At 43.6% G+C, this 17193-nt stretch overlaps 1 protein-coding gene across 1 annotated transcript in view; it reads left to right on the top strand.

Annotated features, from left to right (window-relative positions):
- clasp2 (cytoplasmic linker associated protein 2) overlaps positions 1-17193 on the top strand; it is a 63040-nt gene that overhangs the window by 33799 nt on the left and 12048 nt on the right. The window contains exons 23-33 of the mRNA XM_062528851.1: positions 228-269; positions 521-628; positions 2919-2981; positions 5338-5444; positions 5703-5726; positions 6354-6601; positions 8320-8383; positions 10310-10366; positions 11136-11138; positions 12275-12438; positions 13168-13246. Coding sequence (XP_062384835.1) covers positions 228-269; positions 521-628; positions 2919-2981; positions 5338-5444; positions 5703-5726; positions 6354-6601; positions 8320-8383; positions 10310-10366; positions 11136-11138; positions 12275-12438; positions 13168-13246 — 959 coding nt within the window. The remainder of the gene's footprint in view (positions 1-227; positions 270-520; positions 629-2918; positions 2982-5337; positions 5445-5702; positions 5727-6353; positions 6602-8319; positions 8384-10309; positions 10367-11135; positions 11139-12274; positions 12439-13167; positions 13247-17193) is intronic.

The raw sequence follows: 17193 nt of genomic DNA on the forward strand, positions 1-17193 counted from the left end.
CCAAAATCTATCTATTTGAATACCTGTAGTATTCAGCACAGTATTAGTAGTAGTATGGTACTATACTATACTATACTATATTTACTATACTATTGTACTATAGTATCATTTGATATCTGATTTGTAGGTGTCTAAACAGGATACAATTGCCTCTAAATTGCAGCTGATTTTGTTTCCATTCTGTTGTGGTTGTAATCTCTAAATTAACATCTTGCCTGCTGTTTCAGCTCCATCCAGTCTCACTCACATCTACAACGGATCCAAAGGAGGTAAAAACTCACTGTTTTCTGCATTCCTTGCATTCTCTGCCTTTTTTTCCCCCTTTTGTTGGAATAGGAATCTATTGCTCCAGCCTTTCCTGTCTGGCTCATAGTTGCACCCGTCTGATAATCCCCCCCCCCCCCCCCCCCGATACACACACCCACCCACACACTCACACATTCTCACACACACACACACACACACACACACACACACTCTCTCCCCTCTCACCCCCTGGTCTCTCCCCTCTCACCCGTAGCCCGGGGCAGCCGTATCCCACGGCCCAGCGTGAGTCAGGGGTGCAGTCGGGAGGCGAGTCGCGAGAGCAGTCGAGACGCCAGCCCCGTGCGCTCCTTCACCCCCCTCGGTGAGTAACGCCGCTCTCCGCACCCCACCCTCCCAACACGACAGCGCAACGCTGGCCTGAGCTGGCCGGGGAACAGCCCATTCACACCTCGCCGAGCCCGCAGACATTTCTGACTAGCAGTGTAACGGCTGCTGACTTCATTTTGCTTTTTTACGACGGTGGCATGCCAGTGGGAAGTCCTAGACCTCAAGCTAAGACGATATAGATAGCTCTGATGAAGTTGACATTTTTTTGTTTATTCTGCCCGCATGCTGTAGCATCAAATCCCAGTTGGAGAATTAGTGCAGAATAGTTAAAACAGGACTTAATAGTTAAAACAGGACAGAAAAAGGTAAAACAGGACTGTCACCACTGAAGAGTTATGTCAAAGATCGTATAGTTACTAAGATGAATCATAAAGGGGTTTTTCAATGGAACGAAATAGCAGCACTTCCTGCCTCCTAAAGGGGCGTGTTCAGTGACGAAATAATCGGTTTAGAAAGGTGTAGAATTATTTCTCCCATATAAATATCTCCCGTTTGCCTCCTAAATGGGAGTGGCAGTTGCGTCACAATGAAACCAGAATTTACCCTCATATGAATCGTCTCGCTTTATAAACCGTCTCTGGTTATGTGTTGGGAGTGCTGCCCGTTAGCGCCTACGATGGCACCAAAGTCCCGCCTTGACCTGTCAGCGCCTCTGCTGATTGACCTCTTCTGTCTGGCCGCGGTGCTGCTCGGTGAGCCATTCAGCAAAGGATAACGTGTAGTCTGCTGGGCAGCAGAGGGGAACAGTCCCCAACTGGGTGAAACAGGATCCCAAAAGGAAGCGGTTTGTACGCCACTGGAGACATTTCTCCACAATAGGTCTTATTCATTCGATTTATTCCCAGTGTGCGACTTCTGCTGAGAAAATCTAGTTTGACATTTAAATCGACTTGTAGTTAAAAGCTCTGTTATGATAATGAACAGGCTACTTGTGGAATGGAATGCAAAAGAAAAACGGATTGCCAGTGACCAATGGCGTTCATTTTTGGCAATTGTTAATATGAAGAAATCTCAGACCTGCAAACATTCCAAAGGCCCATCCAAGCAGAGTACATGCTGCGCGGGGGAGCAGCCCGATATGTGTGTCGCACCACGAGTACTCATGAGTGGACCACCTCTCTGGACCCCTCTCATTTGTCTTTTTATCAATCCTCCCTTCCTTCCTCATGTCCTCGTTCCCACTGATTTAGATAAAGAATAATGGGGCGGCAACAATGGCATAGTCTATCCAGTGTTCTTTATAGATCAGTGGGAACGAGATGGAGGACCAAGGAAGGAAGGAAGGAAGGGAGGATGGATAAGAAGACGAATGAGAGGAGCCCTCTGCCTGCGCTTGCATGTCTCTTGCCTGGACCTTCAGACAGCTTGCTGATGCTTGGTGCTGTCAAGTCAGTGGAGTGCTGGCTGTGCCTCCACACAGTACCGCTAATGTGGCACTCTGATTACTGGATGGCATTAAAGAATCAAGCTGCATTGATTTGGAGGTGGGCAGTTAACTGAGCATTTGCCAATAATCGTTAATGACGTCTTAATGTCCAAAATTCTTCTGTGGGGGCTGAAATTGGTGTGTGTGTGTGTGTGTGTGTGTTTTTTTTTTTCAGTTATTCTTTTTTGGAATGCTCACCGTGTCATTCGCCTCAAATGATACCGTAATCATTCCAGTACAAGACAAATGATCATGGATTTATAATAACCAACATCAATCTGTGAAATGATTGTGATGCTTATTTTAGGTCATCACCCAGCCCGACCCGGATTGATTTTCTTGTAACCACTTAGCAGTAAGAGCATGATGATTTCCTGCCTATTAAATATCTTTCAGATTGCATGTCTGTAATGTAAAACCCTCTGGCGTGTGTGCTTGTGTGTGTGTGTGTGTGTGTGTACGAGGAGGTGAAGAGCGGTGTGTGTGTGTGTGTGTGTGTGTGTGTGTGTGCGTGTGTGCGTGAGCGGAAGAGAGAATTGAGAGTTGTGGGCGGCTGTGTTGTGAAACACTGCTTGTTTACGACCGTCTCTGTCTGTTCCATTACTCCTCGAGTCTGGGGAAGAAACAGAACTGGACTCTAAATGGCATTTGTTGGTTTGAGGGGGTGTTTCGAGTGCACTCGGGTAACTCACAATGGGTTCGGGCACAAGGTTTGAGGTGGAGGGGTTTCTGACTTCTTGCTCTTGTATGTGCCTGTGGCCGTGCCTCTAACCCTGCGCTGTGTGTGTATATGTGTGTGTGTGTGTGTGTGTGTGTGTGTGTGTTGTGTGTGTTACAGCAACGCGACACTACTCTCGCTCTACTGGTGCACTCCATGTTGCCGAAGCCTTTGGGGCAGCAGGTGAACTCCAGTCTCTATTTTGCTCCCCCCCGGTCTCATTTCAATCTCCCATCTCATTCATTTGGTCTCCACTCAGCCCTCATCGGTCATTTGCTTTGGTCATCACACACCGTAGCCCGTCAGAATTTAACATGATTAGCGGTCAAGTGAAGGGCATGACGTCGAAAAAGGATTTCATTTTTGAAATGCTTACGCGTGCAGACACGCAAATATTTACAGATCTACACGTCGACAGATCTCCCTTCACCTGATTACGGAGTCATGGTTCATTTTCACCACAAGTTCAATTTTGTGTTGTTCCTTTTTCAAAACATCCATGTGTTCTGTTCATTCTATATTTCATTCATTTGCAAGGTAAGTTTCATCCGGCCATAAAGGCCTCATGCTGGAACTGATTTCTATATTCTATGGCTAGTATACACTACCGCTCAAAAGTTTGGGGTCACCCAGAAATTTCCTTATTTTTGAAAGAAAAACACTGTTTTTTTTAAACAGTGCTTTAAACTAATCTAAGTTTAAACTAATCTATACATTGCTAATGTAAATGACTATTCTAGCTGCAAATGTCTGTTTTTTGGTGCAATATCTACTTATAGATGTATAGGTGTATAGAGGCCCATTTCCAGCAACTATCACTCCAGTGTTCTAATGGTACAATGTGTTTGCTCATTGGGTCAGAAGGCTAATGGATGATTAGAAAACCCTTGTGCAATTATGTTAGCACAGCTGAAAACAGTTTAGCTGGTTAGAGAAGCTATAAAACTGACCTTCCTTTGAGCTAGTTGAGTATCTGGAGCATCACATTTGTGGGGATGATTAAACGCTCAAAATGGCCAGAAAAAGAGAACTTTCATGTGAAACTCGGCAGTCTATTCTTGTTCTTAGAAATGAAGGCTATTCCATGCGAGAAATTGCCAAGAAACTGAAGATTTCCTACAACGGTGTGTACTACTCCCTTCAGAGAACAGCACAAACAGGCTCTAACCAGAGTAGAAAGAGAAGTGGGAGGCCCCGCTGCACAACTCGGCAAGAAGATAAGTACATTAGAGTCTCTAGTTTGAGAAATAGACGCCTCACAGGTCCTCAACTGGCAGCTTCATTAAATAGTACCCGCAAAACGCCAGTGTCAACATCTACAGTGAAGAGGCGACTCCGAGATGCTGGCCTTCAGGGCAGAGTGGCAAAGAAAAAGCCATATCTAAGACTGGCCAATAAAAGAAAAAGATTAATATGGGCAAAAGAACAGACATTGGACAGAAGAAGATTGGAAAAAAGTGTTATGGACGGACGAATCGAAGTTTGAGGTGTTTGGATCACACAGAAGAACATTTGTGAGACGCAGAACAACTGAAAAGATGCTGGAAGAGTGCCTGACGCCATCTGTCAAGCATGGTGGGGGTAACGTGATGGTCTGGGGTTGCTTTGGTGCTGGTAAGGTGGGAGATTTGTTCAGGGTTAAAGGGATTCTGAATAAGGAAGGCTATCACTCCATTTTGCAACGCCATGCCATACCCTGTGGACAGCGCTTGATTGGAGCCAATTTCATCCTACAACAGGACAATGACCCAAAGCACACCTCCAAGTTGTGCAAGAACTATTTAGAGAAGAAGCAGGCAGCTGGTATTCTATCTGTAATGGAGTGGCCAGCGCAGTCACCAGATCTAAACCCCATTGAGCTGTTGTGGGAGCAGCTTGACCGTATGGTACGCAAGAAGTGTCCATCCAGCCAATCCAACTTGTGGGAGGGGCTTCTAGAAGCATGGGGTGAAATTTCTCCTGATTACCTCAACAAATTAACAGCTAGAATGCCCAAGGTCTGCAATGCTGTAATTGCTGCAAATGGAGGATTCTTTGACGAAAGCAAAGTTTGAAGGAAAAAAAATATTATTTCAAATAAAAATCATTATTTCTAACCTTGTCAATGTCTTGACTATATTTTCTATTAATTTTACAACTCATGGTGGTAAATAAGTGTGACTTTTCATGGAAAACACAACATTTTCTGGGTGACCCCAAACTTTTGAACGGTAGTGTACGTTTGCATAAGGTTATAGTGTACAGTCATTTCCTGTGTGTTAGCCGCATTGTGTATAGCCACAGGACAGTGTTTTATGCCAGTTAAAAGAAGCAAAACCATATTATAACCATATTTATTTACGTTTTATTTATAATGTGTTGTTGTTTTGTGTAAGAATGACATCATTTCATTTTAATTTCATCATTATACCAGACACAGTTACAGATAAAGATTAAGTCCACATTTTGGTGATGTACTACACACCTCAAGGGTAGCCTTAGTTTAGGCGGTGGGAGATTCTCGTGCTTACAGTCTGTATTGTGTATTTGTTCTTTGAAGGCTCTGGTTTGGGGATATCACAGTCTAGTCGTCTGTCGTCGTCTGTGAGCGCCATGAGAGTGTTAAATACTGGATCGGATGTGGAGGAAGCTCTGGCTGATGCTTTGGTAACACACACACACACACACACAGACACACACATACTGTACATAAGCACACACACACGACTCACATGTGCTCTCATATACACATATTGAAGCACTAATGAATCACTTAAAGAAATATGGTCATGATAAATATTGCTCTTTATTCACAACTTATTCCCTCTGTTCTTAATCCTCTCTTCACTTTGTCCTAACATTCAAAACCTATGTCGTGTGCGTCCTGTGTCCTAACCTTAACTCTTGCTGTCTTAACGCTGCCAGTTGTTAGGAGACATGAGGAGCAAGGTGGGTCAAACATGCTCTTTCTGCTTTTACCACTCTCCTTCTCTTTCTCTCTGTCTCTCTGTTGCTCTCTTTCTCTCTCTCTTGTTCCTTTCTTTCTCTCTCTCTCTCTCCCTTTCTCTTTCTCTGTCTCTTTTTCTCTCTCTCTTGCTCTCCTCTCTCTCTCTTGCTCTCCTCTCTCTCTTTCTTTCTCTCTTTCTCTCTCCTCTGTCTTTCTTTCTCTCTCTTTCTCTTTCTCTCTCTCTCTCCCTCCCTCCCTCTCTCTCTCTCTCCCTCCATCCCTCTCTCTCTCTCTCTCTCTCTCTCTCTCTCTCCTCTGTCTTTCTTTCTCTCTCTCTTTCTCTCTCTCTCCCTCCCTCCCTCCCTCTCTCTCTCTCTCCCTCCATCTCTCTCTCTCTCTCTCTCTCTCCCTCCCTCTCTCTCTCTCTCTCTCCCTCCATCTCTCTCTCTCTCTCTCTCTCTCTCTCTTGTTCCTCTCTTATGCTTGTGTAACAGAATCTTAACTCTAGCTGCTGCTCTCCATTGGCTCCGTGTGTGTGTATGTGTGTATGTGTGTATACTCATGTTTGGGGGTGGCGTGTGTGTGCATGTCTATGGATGGTCTCCGTGTGTGTCTCCCCCCCTCTGCAGAAGAAACCCGCGCGGCGACGCTACGAGCAGTACGGCGTGTACTCGGACGACGACGCCAACAGCGACGCCTCCAGCGCCTGCTCGGAGCGCTCGTACTCGTCGCGTAACGGCAGCAGCATCCCCACGTACATGCGGCAGACGGAGGACGTGGCCGAGGTGCTCAACCGCTGCGCCTCCGCCAACTGGAGCGAGCGCAAGGAGGGCCTCATGGGCCTGCAGACGCTGCTGAAGAACCAGCGAACCCTCAGGTGCGCACACACACACACACACACACACACACACGCACACACACACACACAACTGGAGCGAGCGCAAGGAGGGCCTCATGGGCCTGCAGACGCTGCTGAAGAACCAGCGAACCCTCAGGTGCGCACACACACACCTACACACACACACACACACACACACACACACACACAACTGGAGCGAGCGCAAGGAGGGGCTCATGGGCCTGCAGACGCTGCTGAAGAACCAGCGAACCCTCAGGTGTGTGCACACACACACACACACCTACACACACACACACACACACACAACTGGAGCGAGCGCAAGGAGGGCCTCATGGGCCTGCAGACGCTGCTGAAGAACCAGCGCACGCTCAGGTGCGCACACACACACATACACACACCTACACACACTCCGCCAACTGGAGCGAGCGCAAGGAGGGCCTCATGGGCCTGCAGACGCTGCTGAAGAACCAGCGCACCCTCAGGTGCGCACACACACACCTACGCACACACACCTACACACACACACACCTACATACACACACACACACACCTACACACACACACACCTACGCACACACACACACGCACACACACCTACGCACACACACACCTACACACACCTACGCACACACACACCTATGCACACACCTACGCACACACACACCTACGCACACACACACCTACGCACACACGCACACACACACCTACGCACACACACACCTACGCACACACGCACACACACATACATACACACACACACCTACACACACCTACACACACCTACACACACACACACACACACACACCTACGCACACACACACACACACCTACACACACCTACACACACACACACACACACACACACCTACACACACCTAGACACACCTACACACACACCCACACCCACACACACACACACACACACACACACACACACACACACACACACACACAGCTACACACACACACACACACACACACACACACACACTGTCACTGCATGACTTGGGTGTAGATGTTATGATGTTTTGAAGGATTAGATCTCGTTCAGTTATGAATTCACAAAAGTCCATGTCTTTGTAATTGTGTGTGTTTTTTGGAGAGAAAAAAAAACAAGGTGGTGGAGTACTAGTTTGACTGGACATGCGCAAGAGGTCCCGTGTCACATTTATAGACCTCTGAAGTTTGCCTACAAAAAGGAACCAAAGCTGCCATCTTTGCCCATATACAGTAAGGAGATCCAGGGTGTTAATTGAAGCTGACAAGATGGCATGGCAAGATGCATTGTAAGTTAGCTCTGGGGTAGCAAAGATCAAAGTGTGCCATCTTCACCTACCGAGGATCACAGTATCCACTCGAGGGTAGTGGACAAAGCTGTGTAGCACAAAACGTCTACATTTCCAATTTCTTCATCCCCGCGAAAGCTTAACAGGTGCGATAATTCAATATCCCCATGTTATTTTCCCATAGAACAAAATCTCAAGATACTGGATCTCCTTCTTTGGGCAAAGATGGTAGCTTTTTTTGTAGGCGAACTTCAGAGGTCTATTGTTGGATAAAGCTTCAGTCAAATGGAAGATTGTGATGATGTGATTTATGTGACTGGTGGGATTAGGGGGATCATCCATAAATCTGTTTGGCAATATAGGCAACCTTTTTGATCACTACATTGTTTGAAGCATGAACCAAATAGTAAATTCTTAAACACGTGTTGTTTGTCTCTGTCTCCTTGCAGTCGTGTGGAACTGAAGAGGTTATGTGAGATTTTCACGAGAATGTTCGCTGACCCTCACAGCAAGGTATTACCGGCACGCCATGAAAAAAGAGAGAAAAAAATGAAAGCACTCACTCACACTTTCACACACTCACCTGCTCGCACGTCTGATCTCAAAAAAAACACCCTTGTAGTGGATTCTGCCGAAACCAAAGCCTGCGCACTCGCTCAAATGTGACACCAACCGACATCCACCAGGCATGTACACACACACTAATCCTGGTGTTGGGGATGGGCAATGGCATGCCAGGGGCACTTCTTTGGCCGGTTCTAGCACAACAAACTTACTTCGCTTCTGCAGTTGCGCACTTCTTTCACTGTCACACACAGACCTTCCTTCTTTCCGCCCCATAGATGCACTGGGCTGAGTTTGACACTTAAGCATGTTTAACTGATCACCCACCCTCAAGATCATCTATCTTTATGTATAATTGAATATGGTTGAACTTATAACATCTGTATCTATCTCTTAAATTGCTCTTAAATTGGTTGCATTACTGTGTCTGTGATTGATTAAATTTTAGCATGTATTATGCGCTAACCAGCGGCAAAACAGATTTGAAAAAGGGAGACGTGTATTAGAATGTACTTTTTTTTAGTTGCGACTTGCCAGATGGCTGAAACTGTGTTTAAGTTTGGGCAAGGTTGCTGTTTCAGTTCATTCTGACATTTTGGCACATTTACACAGCTTAACCTGCTTGTATGATTCTTGCTTGTATGACTGGTGATTTTTTTGGATCACCAACTAAATTAAAATGTTTCGTCTATAGACAGTTTTGTGATGTCACATTGCTCTAGTGATCTCAGCAAGATGGAGAGAATCAGCAGCTCACCTCACATAAGCTTATCATGATTTCCATATGACCAGATTTACTGTAATATGTGTTGCTTTCTTGCAGTCTTTTGAGACCTGGTTGTATACAACTAGCTTTAAATTGAGCTAAATTCAGAACGACCGAAGAATTTGCTGGTATTTGTTTGTGTTTGTTAGTGCCCTCATCAAGGGTTTGTGTTTTTGTTTGGAGATGTTGCTGATTGGATCATAAATGGCCACAGCCATGAAGAGGACTGACTGAAGAATTTGTTGGTATTTGTGGGTGCCCACATTTGCCCACATTTGGTTTGTCTGCTTATTTTGCTGATCCGATCACAGAGGTCCACAGTGACAAAGAAGAATGACTGAAGAAGTTGTTGGGATTTCTGGAACCCAGCATCAAGAACTTGTTGTTTGTCTGTTTATCTTGCTGATGGGATCATAAATGGCCACAGCAACGAAGAGGATTTACCAGAGAATTTGTCTCTATTTATTGGAGGGGCATGGGTCTGGGGCGCCAGACACCACTGTTGAGCCCTCTGGAGGTGTGGATCTCATTCAACAAGATGCTGATGAAGGCCTGCTTGATAACCAGTGAAATACTCTCAATGGCTGCTCTGTTGGTGACGATTTTTGCCCAAAAAGGTTGCTTTGTTGGTGATTTTGGTTGTGATGGTAAATAGGCTTGGTTGTTGATGGGCTGCTCTCGGGAAATCCCTACATGTAGCACTAGGACACCTGTCTGTATATCTGGAAGTGTTGTACAAGTTATCCCTTACAGACTAGTATCGGATTACTATCTGGTTTGCAGGGCTGTGTCTTTCTGCATTTTAAGCCTACAGGCAAGACCTTAGAGTGCAGTCATGCTGGGCATCAGTCAGATTTAAGACACGCCCAAGGGTTCTGTTCTTTGAGAGATGAGTTTTGCTAAGTGGCTACAAGCTACATTTACCGAAAGCATGCAGCTCAACATGCGCTAAAGTCTACATATTAACTTAATCATTTATGTTGTCTCTTACTGGCCATGTTAAATGATCTCCCGGGTCTTCCCTCCGAGTTCCACCGCGATTGGATGATTATGAGCGTCAGCTCTGTGACTGACAGGCATTGGTCCCGCCCCCTTTTTCTGATTCACAGCGAGACGCCAGAGGCTTCGGCTCGGCAGAATCCATTATCAGTTCTGCCTCCTTCAAGGTACAACAAATACACAGTCAGCCATTCTGTGACACAGACATGCACAATCACACGTGCCTTGGCATCACACTCGCACTCCATCACTGCCCTGTCATTCAGACACATTTTGTTGTCATCATCACTTGCCACCAGATAAGAGATACCCCTGAAAGAAGAGTTCCGCCATGTTTCAGCACAAGTACTATTGTTCGATGTCTTTAGGTACTTTCATTAGGGACAAAAAGATGAATATCTGTTCAGTGATAATTGATCAAGCTTAGTGAGCTTTGTAAGCTAGCAGGCTAAACCCTCTACAAAGCAATCTACTAACATCAAACCTACAGATTCTAAACAGCCACGCATGTATCAAGACAGGATGAGAATCCTCTCCATGTTTGCTGACAGTTGTAATGACATGTTGATCTAGCTTGTCTAATACTGAATAGATTTGTATTGTTTTGTCCCTTATAAAAGTGCTTGAAGACATCTAGCAATAGGATCCCAGGTTACAAAATACCAGAGATTTCCTTTAAGCAGAACTTCATTGAAAGACTTAAGCACAAAAATGCACTGTTTACACAATGTAAACTTTGTATCCTTCCACTTACCACTCAGACACCCCCCCCACAGACCCCACCCCACCTGTACACACATACACACACCCCGGTAGACATGTGGATGTATTGCATGACCTAATAGATTAGTCCTGAGCCAGACATTTATCTCTCTATCTCTCTCTGTCTCTTCCTCCCTCTCTCTCTCCATGCCTCCTCCCGATGAACCTGTGAAGAGAGTAAGTTTGTCTCAAAAGCATTTCACAGACACATTATTATTATTATTATTATTATTATTATTATTATTTTATTTTGATTAAATTATGATCTGTCAGGTTTGCTTTGTGTTTTTAAGTTCACTACCGGTCAAAAGTTTTAGAACACCCCAAATGTTTCTGTTTTGAATTGAAATTCAAGCATTTCAAGTCAGTTGAACAGTTTGGAATAGTACAAAAGAAAGTGCTTAACTGCCAGAGGTTAAAAAAAATGAAATTAAATAAAAAAAAAAAAAAAGGTAAAATTACCCAAAACTGAAAAATAATTAATTTTTCAGAAGTGTGAGTACAATATCTTCGCACAATCGAAAGGCACTCTTAATAATGGTCATAGTAAGCAAGTCTGATTCAACTGTGAAGAGAAGACTTGACTGGTTTGACTGGTGGAGTTGCAGCAAGACGCAGCTAAGGCGTCAGAATGAGAAAAAGAGGCTTGTCTGGCCCATCAAACACCACAAATGGAATACTGAAGACTGGGAAATAGTGTTATGTACTGATGAATCAAAACATTGGTTTATCGTGCACTATTTTTGAACACCGTAGAGTGTGTGACATCAACAAACGTGGAGAAGGAAGTGTGATGGCCTGGAGTTGCTGGATCCAGGTTTCTGCAGTGCCATGCTAGTCTGGTTATCACCATACTAAACTCAATCAGGGAACAGAGGAGATACATGTGCTGGTTTCCAGCATGGTTTCCAGCCTGAGCTGCCGGGCGAAATCCAAATTCGCCGGTAGGTTAGGCAGGGTTCACCCAGCCTAGCGCCATGCAGTACTCTCTGGTATGTGCCTAGTTGGTCAGGAGCTCCTTCTGCAGCAAGGTAATGACCCAAAGCATAAGCCCAAGCTATGCCAGAGCTACCTTAAGAAAAAAAGAACATGATGGTAAGCTACAGTATAAAACATAGAGTGACCACCAACACAGTCACCAGCACAGTCTCCAGACCCCATTGAAAAAGCAGGATGTTCTAAAACTTTTGACCTGCAGTGTTAATTGTTAGTTTGTTTCCATGTTTCCACGTTCTGTTGAGGTAATGGCGGTGTCAGTCGACGCAAAAGTTGTGCGAGTGTGTTGGGGGCGTAACTGTTGTCTGCGTCATCAGGTGTTCAGCATGTTTTTGGAGACGCTGGTGGACTTCATCGGGGTGCACAAGGACGACCTGCAGGACTGGCTCTTCGTGCTGCTCACGCAGCTGCTGAAGAAGATGGGAGCCGACCTCCTGGGCTCGGTCCAGGCCAAAGTGCAGAGGGCGCTGGATGTTACCAGGTGGGCGCGGCGCACATATTCTACAGCAGTGGTTCTCAAACTTTTTCTTTCATTCCCCACTTTGATCAAGCTTGGCTTTCCCGAGCCCCACCTGTCCATCATCGCTCTAAGAAAGTATAGGTCAAGCTCAAAATTGTCACATTTATAATGTCACTTGCTAAATATACATCAGTAACCAATAACAGTTAGGCTACAGTCTGAAGTCCCACTCACTTAGTTATATGGATGCAGAGGCATATGCCATTCTTAACTGTTCAGAATTATAAATTGATTGGCCATTTACAAAATTATGAATTACTTAAGTAGAAAACTTATTACAGTATTTGTTTTCATGTGCATGGAACAGGAGTAATATGAAATGTAGGGTACTGCTAGAAGAAAGCTTTTTTTCCTCCTATGATTCCTACTTTTTAAGGAGCTGCACCAGTTAAAAAAAACCTTAATCAGATCCACTTGTGTACTAGTTAAGATATAGTAATACAGATGCCATCTTGTAAACAAACACACAAATGGACAGACTAACAGATGCTCCAGATTACAATTCCGTCTGCCCCCTACAGGGCATTAGGGGGAGAAAAAACGGCAAATTAGGCAAATGGATGTACGTGACCGCTGCCTCATGTTGAGCCTATTTCAACATGACCCTTTCCAAGTTTTCAGAAATGTGCCTTTAACCATGTGATGAATACTCACCCAGTTCTCTTTTCTCTCTGTGTCATTCCTCTGTAGAGAGTCATTCGCCAACGATTTGCAGTTCACCATCCTGATGCGGTTCACAGTCGACCAGACTCAGACTCCAAACCTGAAGGTATGTGTCCGTGTGTCTGGCGAGATACGTAGGTGGGGAAACTGGTCTGGGAATATTGCTGGCGGAGGGGGCTAGCTTCTTGGGAAGCCCCTTAAAGCCTCGGAAAAAGATGTCAAGGTATTGCATCATATCCAGTCTCACTGTAGCTTGTGACTGGGAAGCCTGTTGAAACTCCATAGCTATCAGCTAGCAATGCAGCATCCAGTTTGCTCCTCCCCTGCCGATGATGAAATCTGATATAAATATAGCTACTGAGGATGTCTTGATTGCACCCTGGACACATACTTGGAACGTAATTACATTTTGCAGTCCAAGTAAAACTAAAATCAAGAGCACTGTTAAGAACTATGTACTTTTACTGGAAAACTGTCTCTATAATGTTTGAAAATGGATTGGGAAAAAAAACATCTCCAGGACCCAGTTGGTAAGCATACAGGTGAGGATTTTTTATTAGTTATTCTAAGTGTTAGTTGCATTAAAGTGTTTTAAGCGGTTACCATGAGTGTGATGTTTTGGAATCTGGAATTGTTAAGGAGATGCACATACTGTACTTCCAATAAGGGCTCTGCTGTTTATTTTTGTAATACACAGACTGCTAATATAACAGACCAGTGTGTTCAAAGCCTTTTACTGGGGCAAGACATACCTGAATTATATTTACACACAAGCATTACTAAGTTCACCTCTTTATTTCGGTAAACCTCCTACTTCAGCCATCAGTCAGACTTAACAATTACTGTATTTGTTATTTGAGTAACATACAATTCATTGTTCACTACAAGAGAGCAGGCCATTATTGGAAGTCTGTTTCAGATGCAGTTTCTGGATATTTTTGCAGGAATCTCAAGAATTTGGTCCAGCAACTTTCTTCCTTATGATATTCCTAATGGATCTGATTGCATTTTGCATGTGACAAATGCTAATCCATCAGGGGATTCATGGCCTCCAGGTTAGAGATGGGTTAGACTGACGATATAGGTGCTCAGTGCATTATATGCTGTAGTCAATAGAATGGAGCCATAGGAAAGGAACTTTCTGAAATGACAGCACATCTGGTTCTCCTAAGGGACCATTAGGAGAAACAAGGAGAGATGAGAATAGAGTGAGAAGAAAAACCGAGTATTCAATGTGAGAAGTTGAAGTTAACTTGGACTTCTGCATTTGAGAGACTGACACACTGCATTCACTGTTCCCAGGTGTGTCTGCGTATTGTACGTCTTACATATATTCAACTTTGACCCGGAACATCTTTGAATACTGTTTGAACTATGATGCAAGCAATTTGAGCTCTTAATGAAGCTCTGCTCTAGTTTGGTATGGGATTATAAAAAATCAATTCAGTTACAAACTTGAAGACACACCTCTGTATACTTGTCTCTGTTACTGTAGTCAGTGTTGTTGCGAAAGCTAGTTTGATATTGCCTCAATAGCATTTTTAAAAAAAAAATAATCAAGGTTTTCCTTGCTTTCAGTCAGATGCCAGTAATTCCAAATGAATCTGGAAATATACTGTACTTGTATACGTGCCTGACGTTGCCAGATTGAAATGCTAAGGGGTTGTATGAAAATGGCTAATTAGAGGGAAAACCTACCTATGGGCATTGTACTCACACTTAATTTAGCTGTTAGTGAAGATTTTAAAGGGCAATGTTGCGGACATTGTTGCCAAAACAATAAGGTTTTTGAGCTTTGTGACACTGCTGCAGGTGTGAAATATCCATATATACAGTGCCTATAGAAAGTTATCATACCCTTTTGAAATAGTTACTTTTTTTGTCTTACAGCCTGAAATCAAAACCCATTTTAAAAAAAAATCTTTTCCAGTTTTATTTACAAATGTAGCTGTACAACATCAAAATAATGAAAAAAAAGTCAACAGTTCTGAAAATTAATAAAAAATTAAAAACTAGAATAACAGGGTTGGAAAAGTCATCATACCCCTGACTTAATACTTTGTAAAACTTCCTTTTGCTTTCATTACAGCCATCAATCTGTTTGGATATGTCTCTATTATAGCTTTGCACACCTAGATAGGGGAATATTTGCCCAATTTTCCGTGCAGAAATGTTAAAATTTAGTCAAATTCTGTAGGGAATGGCGATGGACTGCTCTCTTCAAGTCAATCCACATATTTTCTATAGGATTTAAGTCAGGGCTCTGACTTTGCCACTCAAGGATATTCACCATCCTATCCTTAAGCCACTGCTTTGTTCTTTTGGCAGTATGTTTAGGATTTTTGTCGTGTTGGAAGGCGAATGACCTCCCCATCCTCAGCTGTTTAGGAGAGGGACGCAGGTTTTCCTCAAGAATTTTGGTGTACTTGGCAGCATCCATTTTCCCTTCTATCCTGACCAATTGCCCAGTCCCCGCTGAAGAGAAACATCCCCAAAACATAATGTTGCCCCCACCATGCTTCAAAGTAGGTATGGTGTGTTTTGGGTGTGTTTGGGTGTGTATACTGTGTTTGGTTAGCGCCTGGAGCTCAGTCCAAAAACTTCAATCTTAGTCTCCAAAAAGTTCGATCTTAGTCTCATCTGACCATATAAGCTTTTTCCACATGGTAGCAGAATATTCCAGATGTGTTTTTGCACTGAACTCCAAGCGCAATGTTTGGCGAAAACCAACACAGTACACCACCCAAAACACACCATACCTAGTGTGAAGCATGGTTGGGGCAACATTATGTTGTGGGGATGTTTCTTTTCAGCGGGAACTGGGCAATTGGTCAGGATAGAAGGGAAAATGGATGCTGCCAAATACACCCACATTCTTAAGGAAAACCTGCGTCCCTCTCCTAGACAGCTGAGGATGGGGAGGTCATTCGCCTTCCAACACGACAATAATCCTAAACATACTGCCAAAAGAACAAAGCAGTGGCTTAAGGATAGGATGGTGAATATCCTTGAGTGGCAAAGTCAGAGCCCTGACTTAAATACTATAGAAAATATGTGGATTGACTTGAAGAGGGCAGTCCATCGCCATTCCCTACAGAATTTGACTAAATTTTAACATTTCTGTACGGAAAATTGGGCAAATATTCCCCTATCTAGGTGTGCAAAGCTATAATAGAGACATATCCAAACAGATTGATGGCTGTAATGAAAGCAAAAGGAAGCTTTACAAAGTATTAAGTCAGGGGTATGATGACTTTTCCAACCCTGTTATTCTAGTTTTTAATTTTTTATTAATTTTCAGAACTGTTTACTTTTTTTTCATTATTTTGATGTTGTACAGCTAAATTTGTCAATAAAACTGGAAAAGATTTTTTTAAAAATGGGTTTTGATTTCAGGCTGTAAGACAAAAAAAGTAACTATTTCAAAAGGGTATGATGACTTTCTATAGGCACTGTATATATGAGTGAGTATATGAGATGCTTTATGTGTAAGATATAGCCATATACCTAGTGGTTCAATGATACTGGTTGGACTGAATATAATACTGGTATGAATAAAATATCAAATACTTGCCAAATAGCACAATACAGCAAGCGGCAGAAAATGGACAAAAAGTTTGATGCAAAGGGACTACCAGTCCCATCCTAAAACCCACCACCATATTGTTCTGAGATCAAAATAAGTACTGGAGTGTGCCACTCCGTTCTAAATGTAAAGTTCTACTCAATCAAGTTGGAGTCCAGAATAATTGAAGCCAACACTATTACAATAATTTTGTATTTAAAAGATATTCGAATTAATAAATTAATTGCCCTCAGTGTTCATCACACAAAGTAATGAATGAAAGTCGATGAAAAGTCCATTTCACGCATCATTTCACCCCAGAGAGTCTCGGCATTAGCCTCTGGTGTGCACAGTTCAGTCGTCCATTTGGGCTCAGCAGGGAAGCTCTGCAGGGGTCACTTCCACCACAGTAGCAGGGCGTTTAGATCTCTTGGCATGGTGCCGTATGCCCACCACACTGCGCTAGTGCATGCCAGCTTCAGATGTGC

The sequence above is a fragment of the Sardina pilchardus genome, chromosome 24, assembly GCF_963854185.1.
Source record: "Sardina pilchardus chromosome 24, fSarPil1.1, whole genome shotgun sequence".
NCBI lineage: Eukaryota > Metazoa > Chordata > Actinopteri > Clupeiformes > Clupeidae > Sardina > Sardina pilchardus.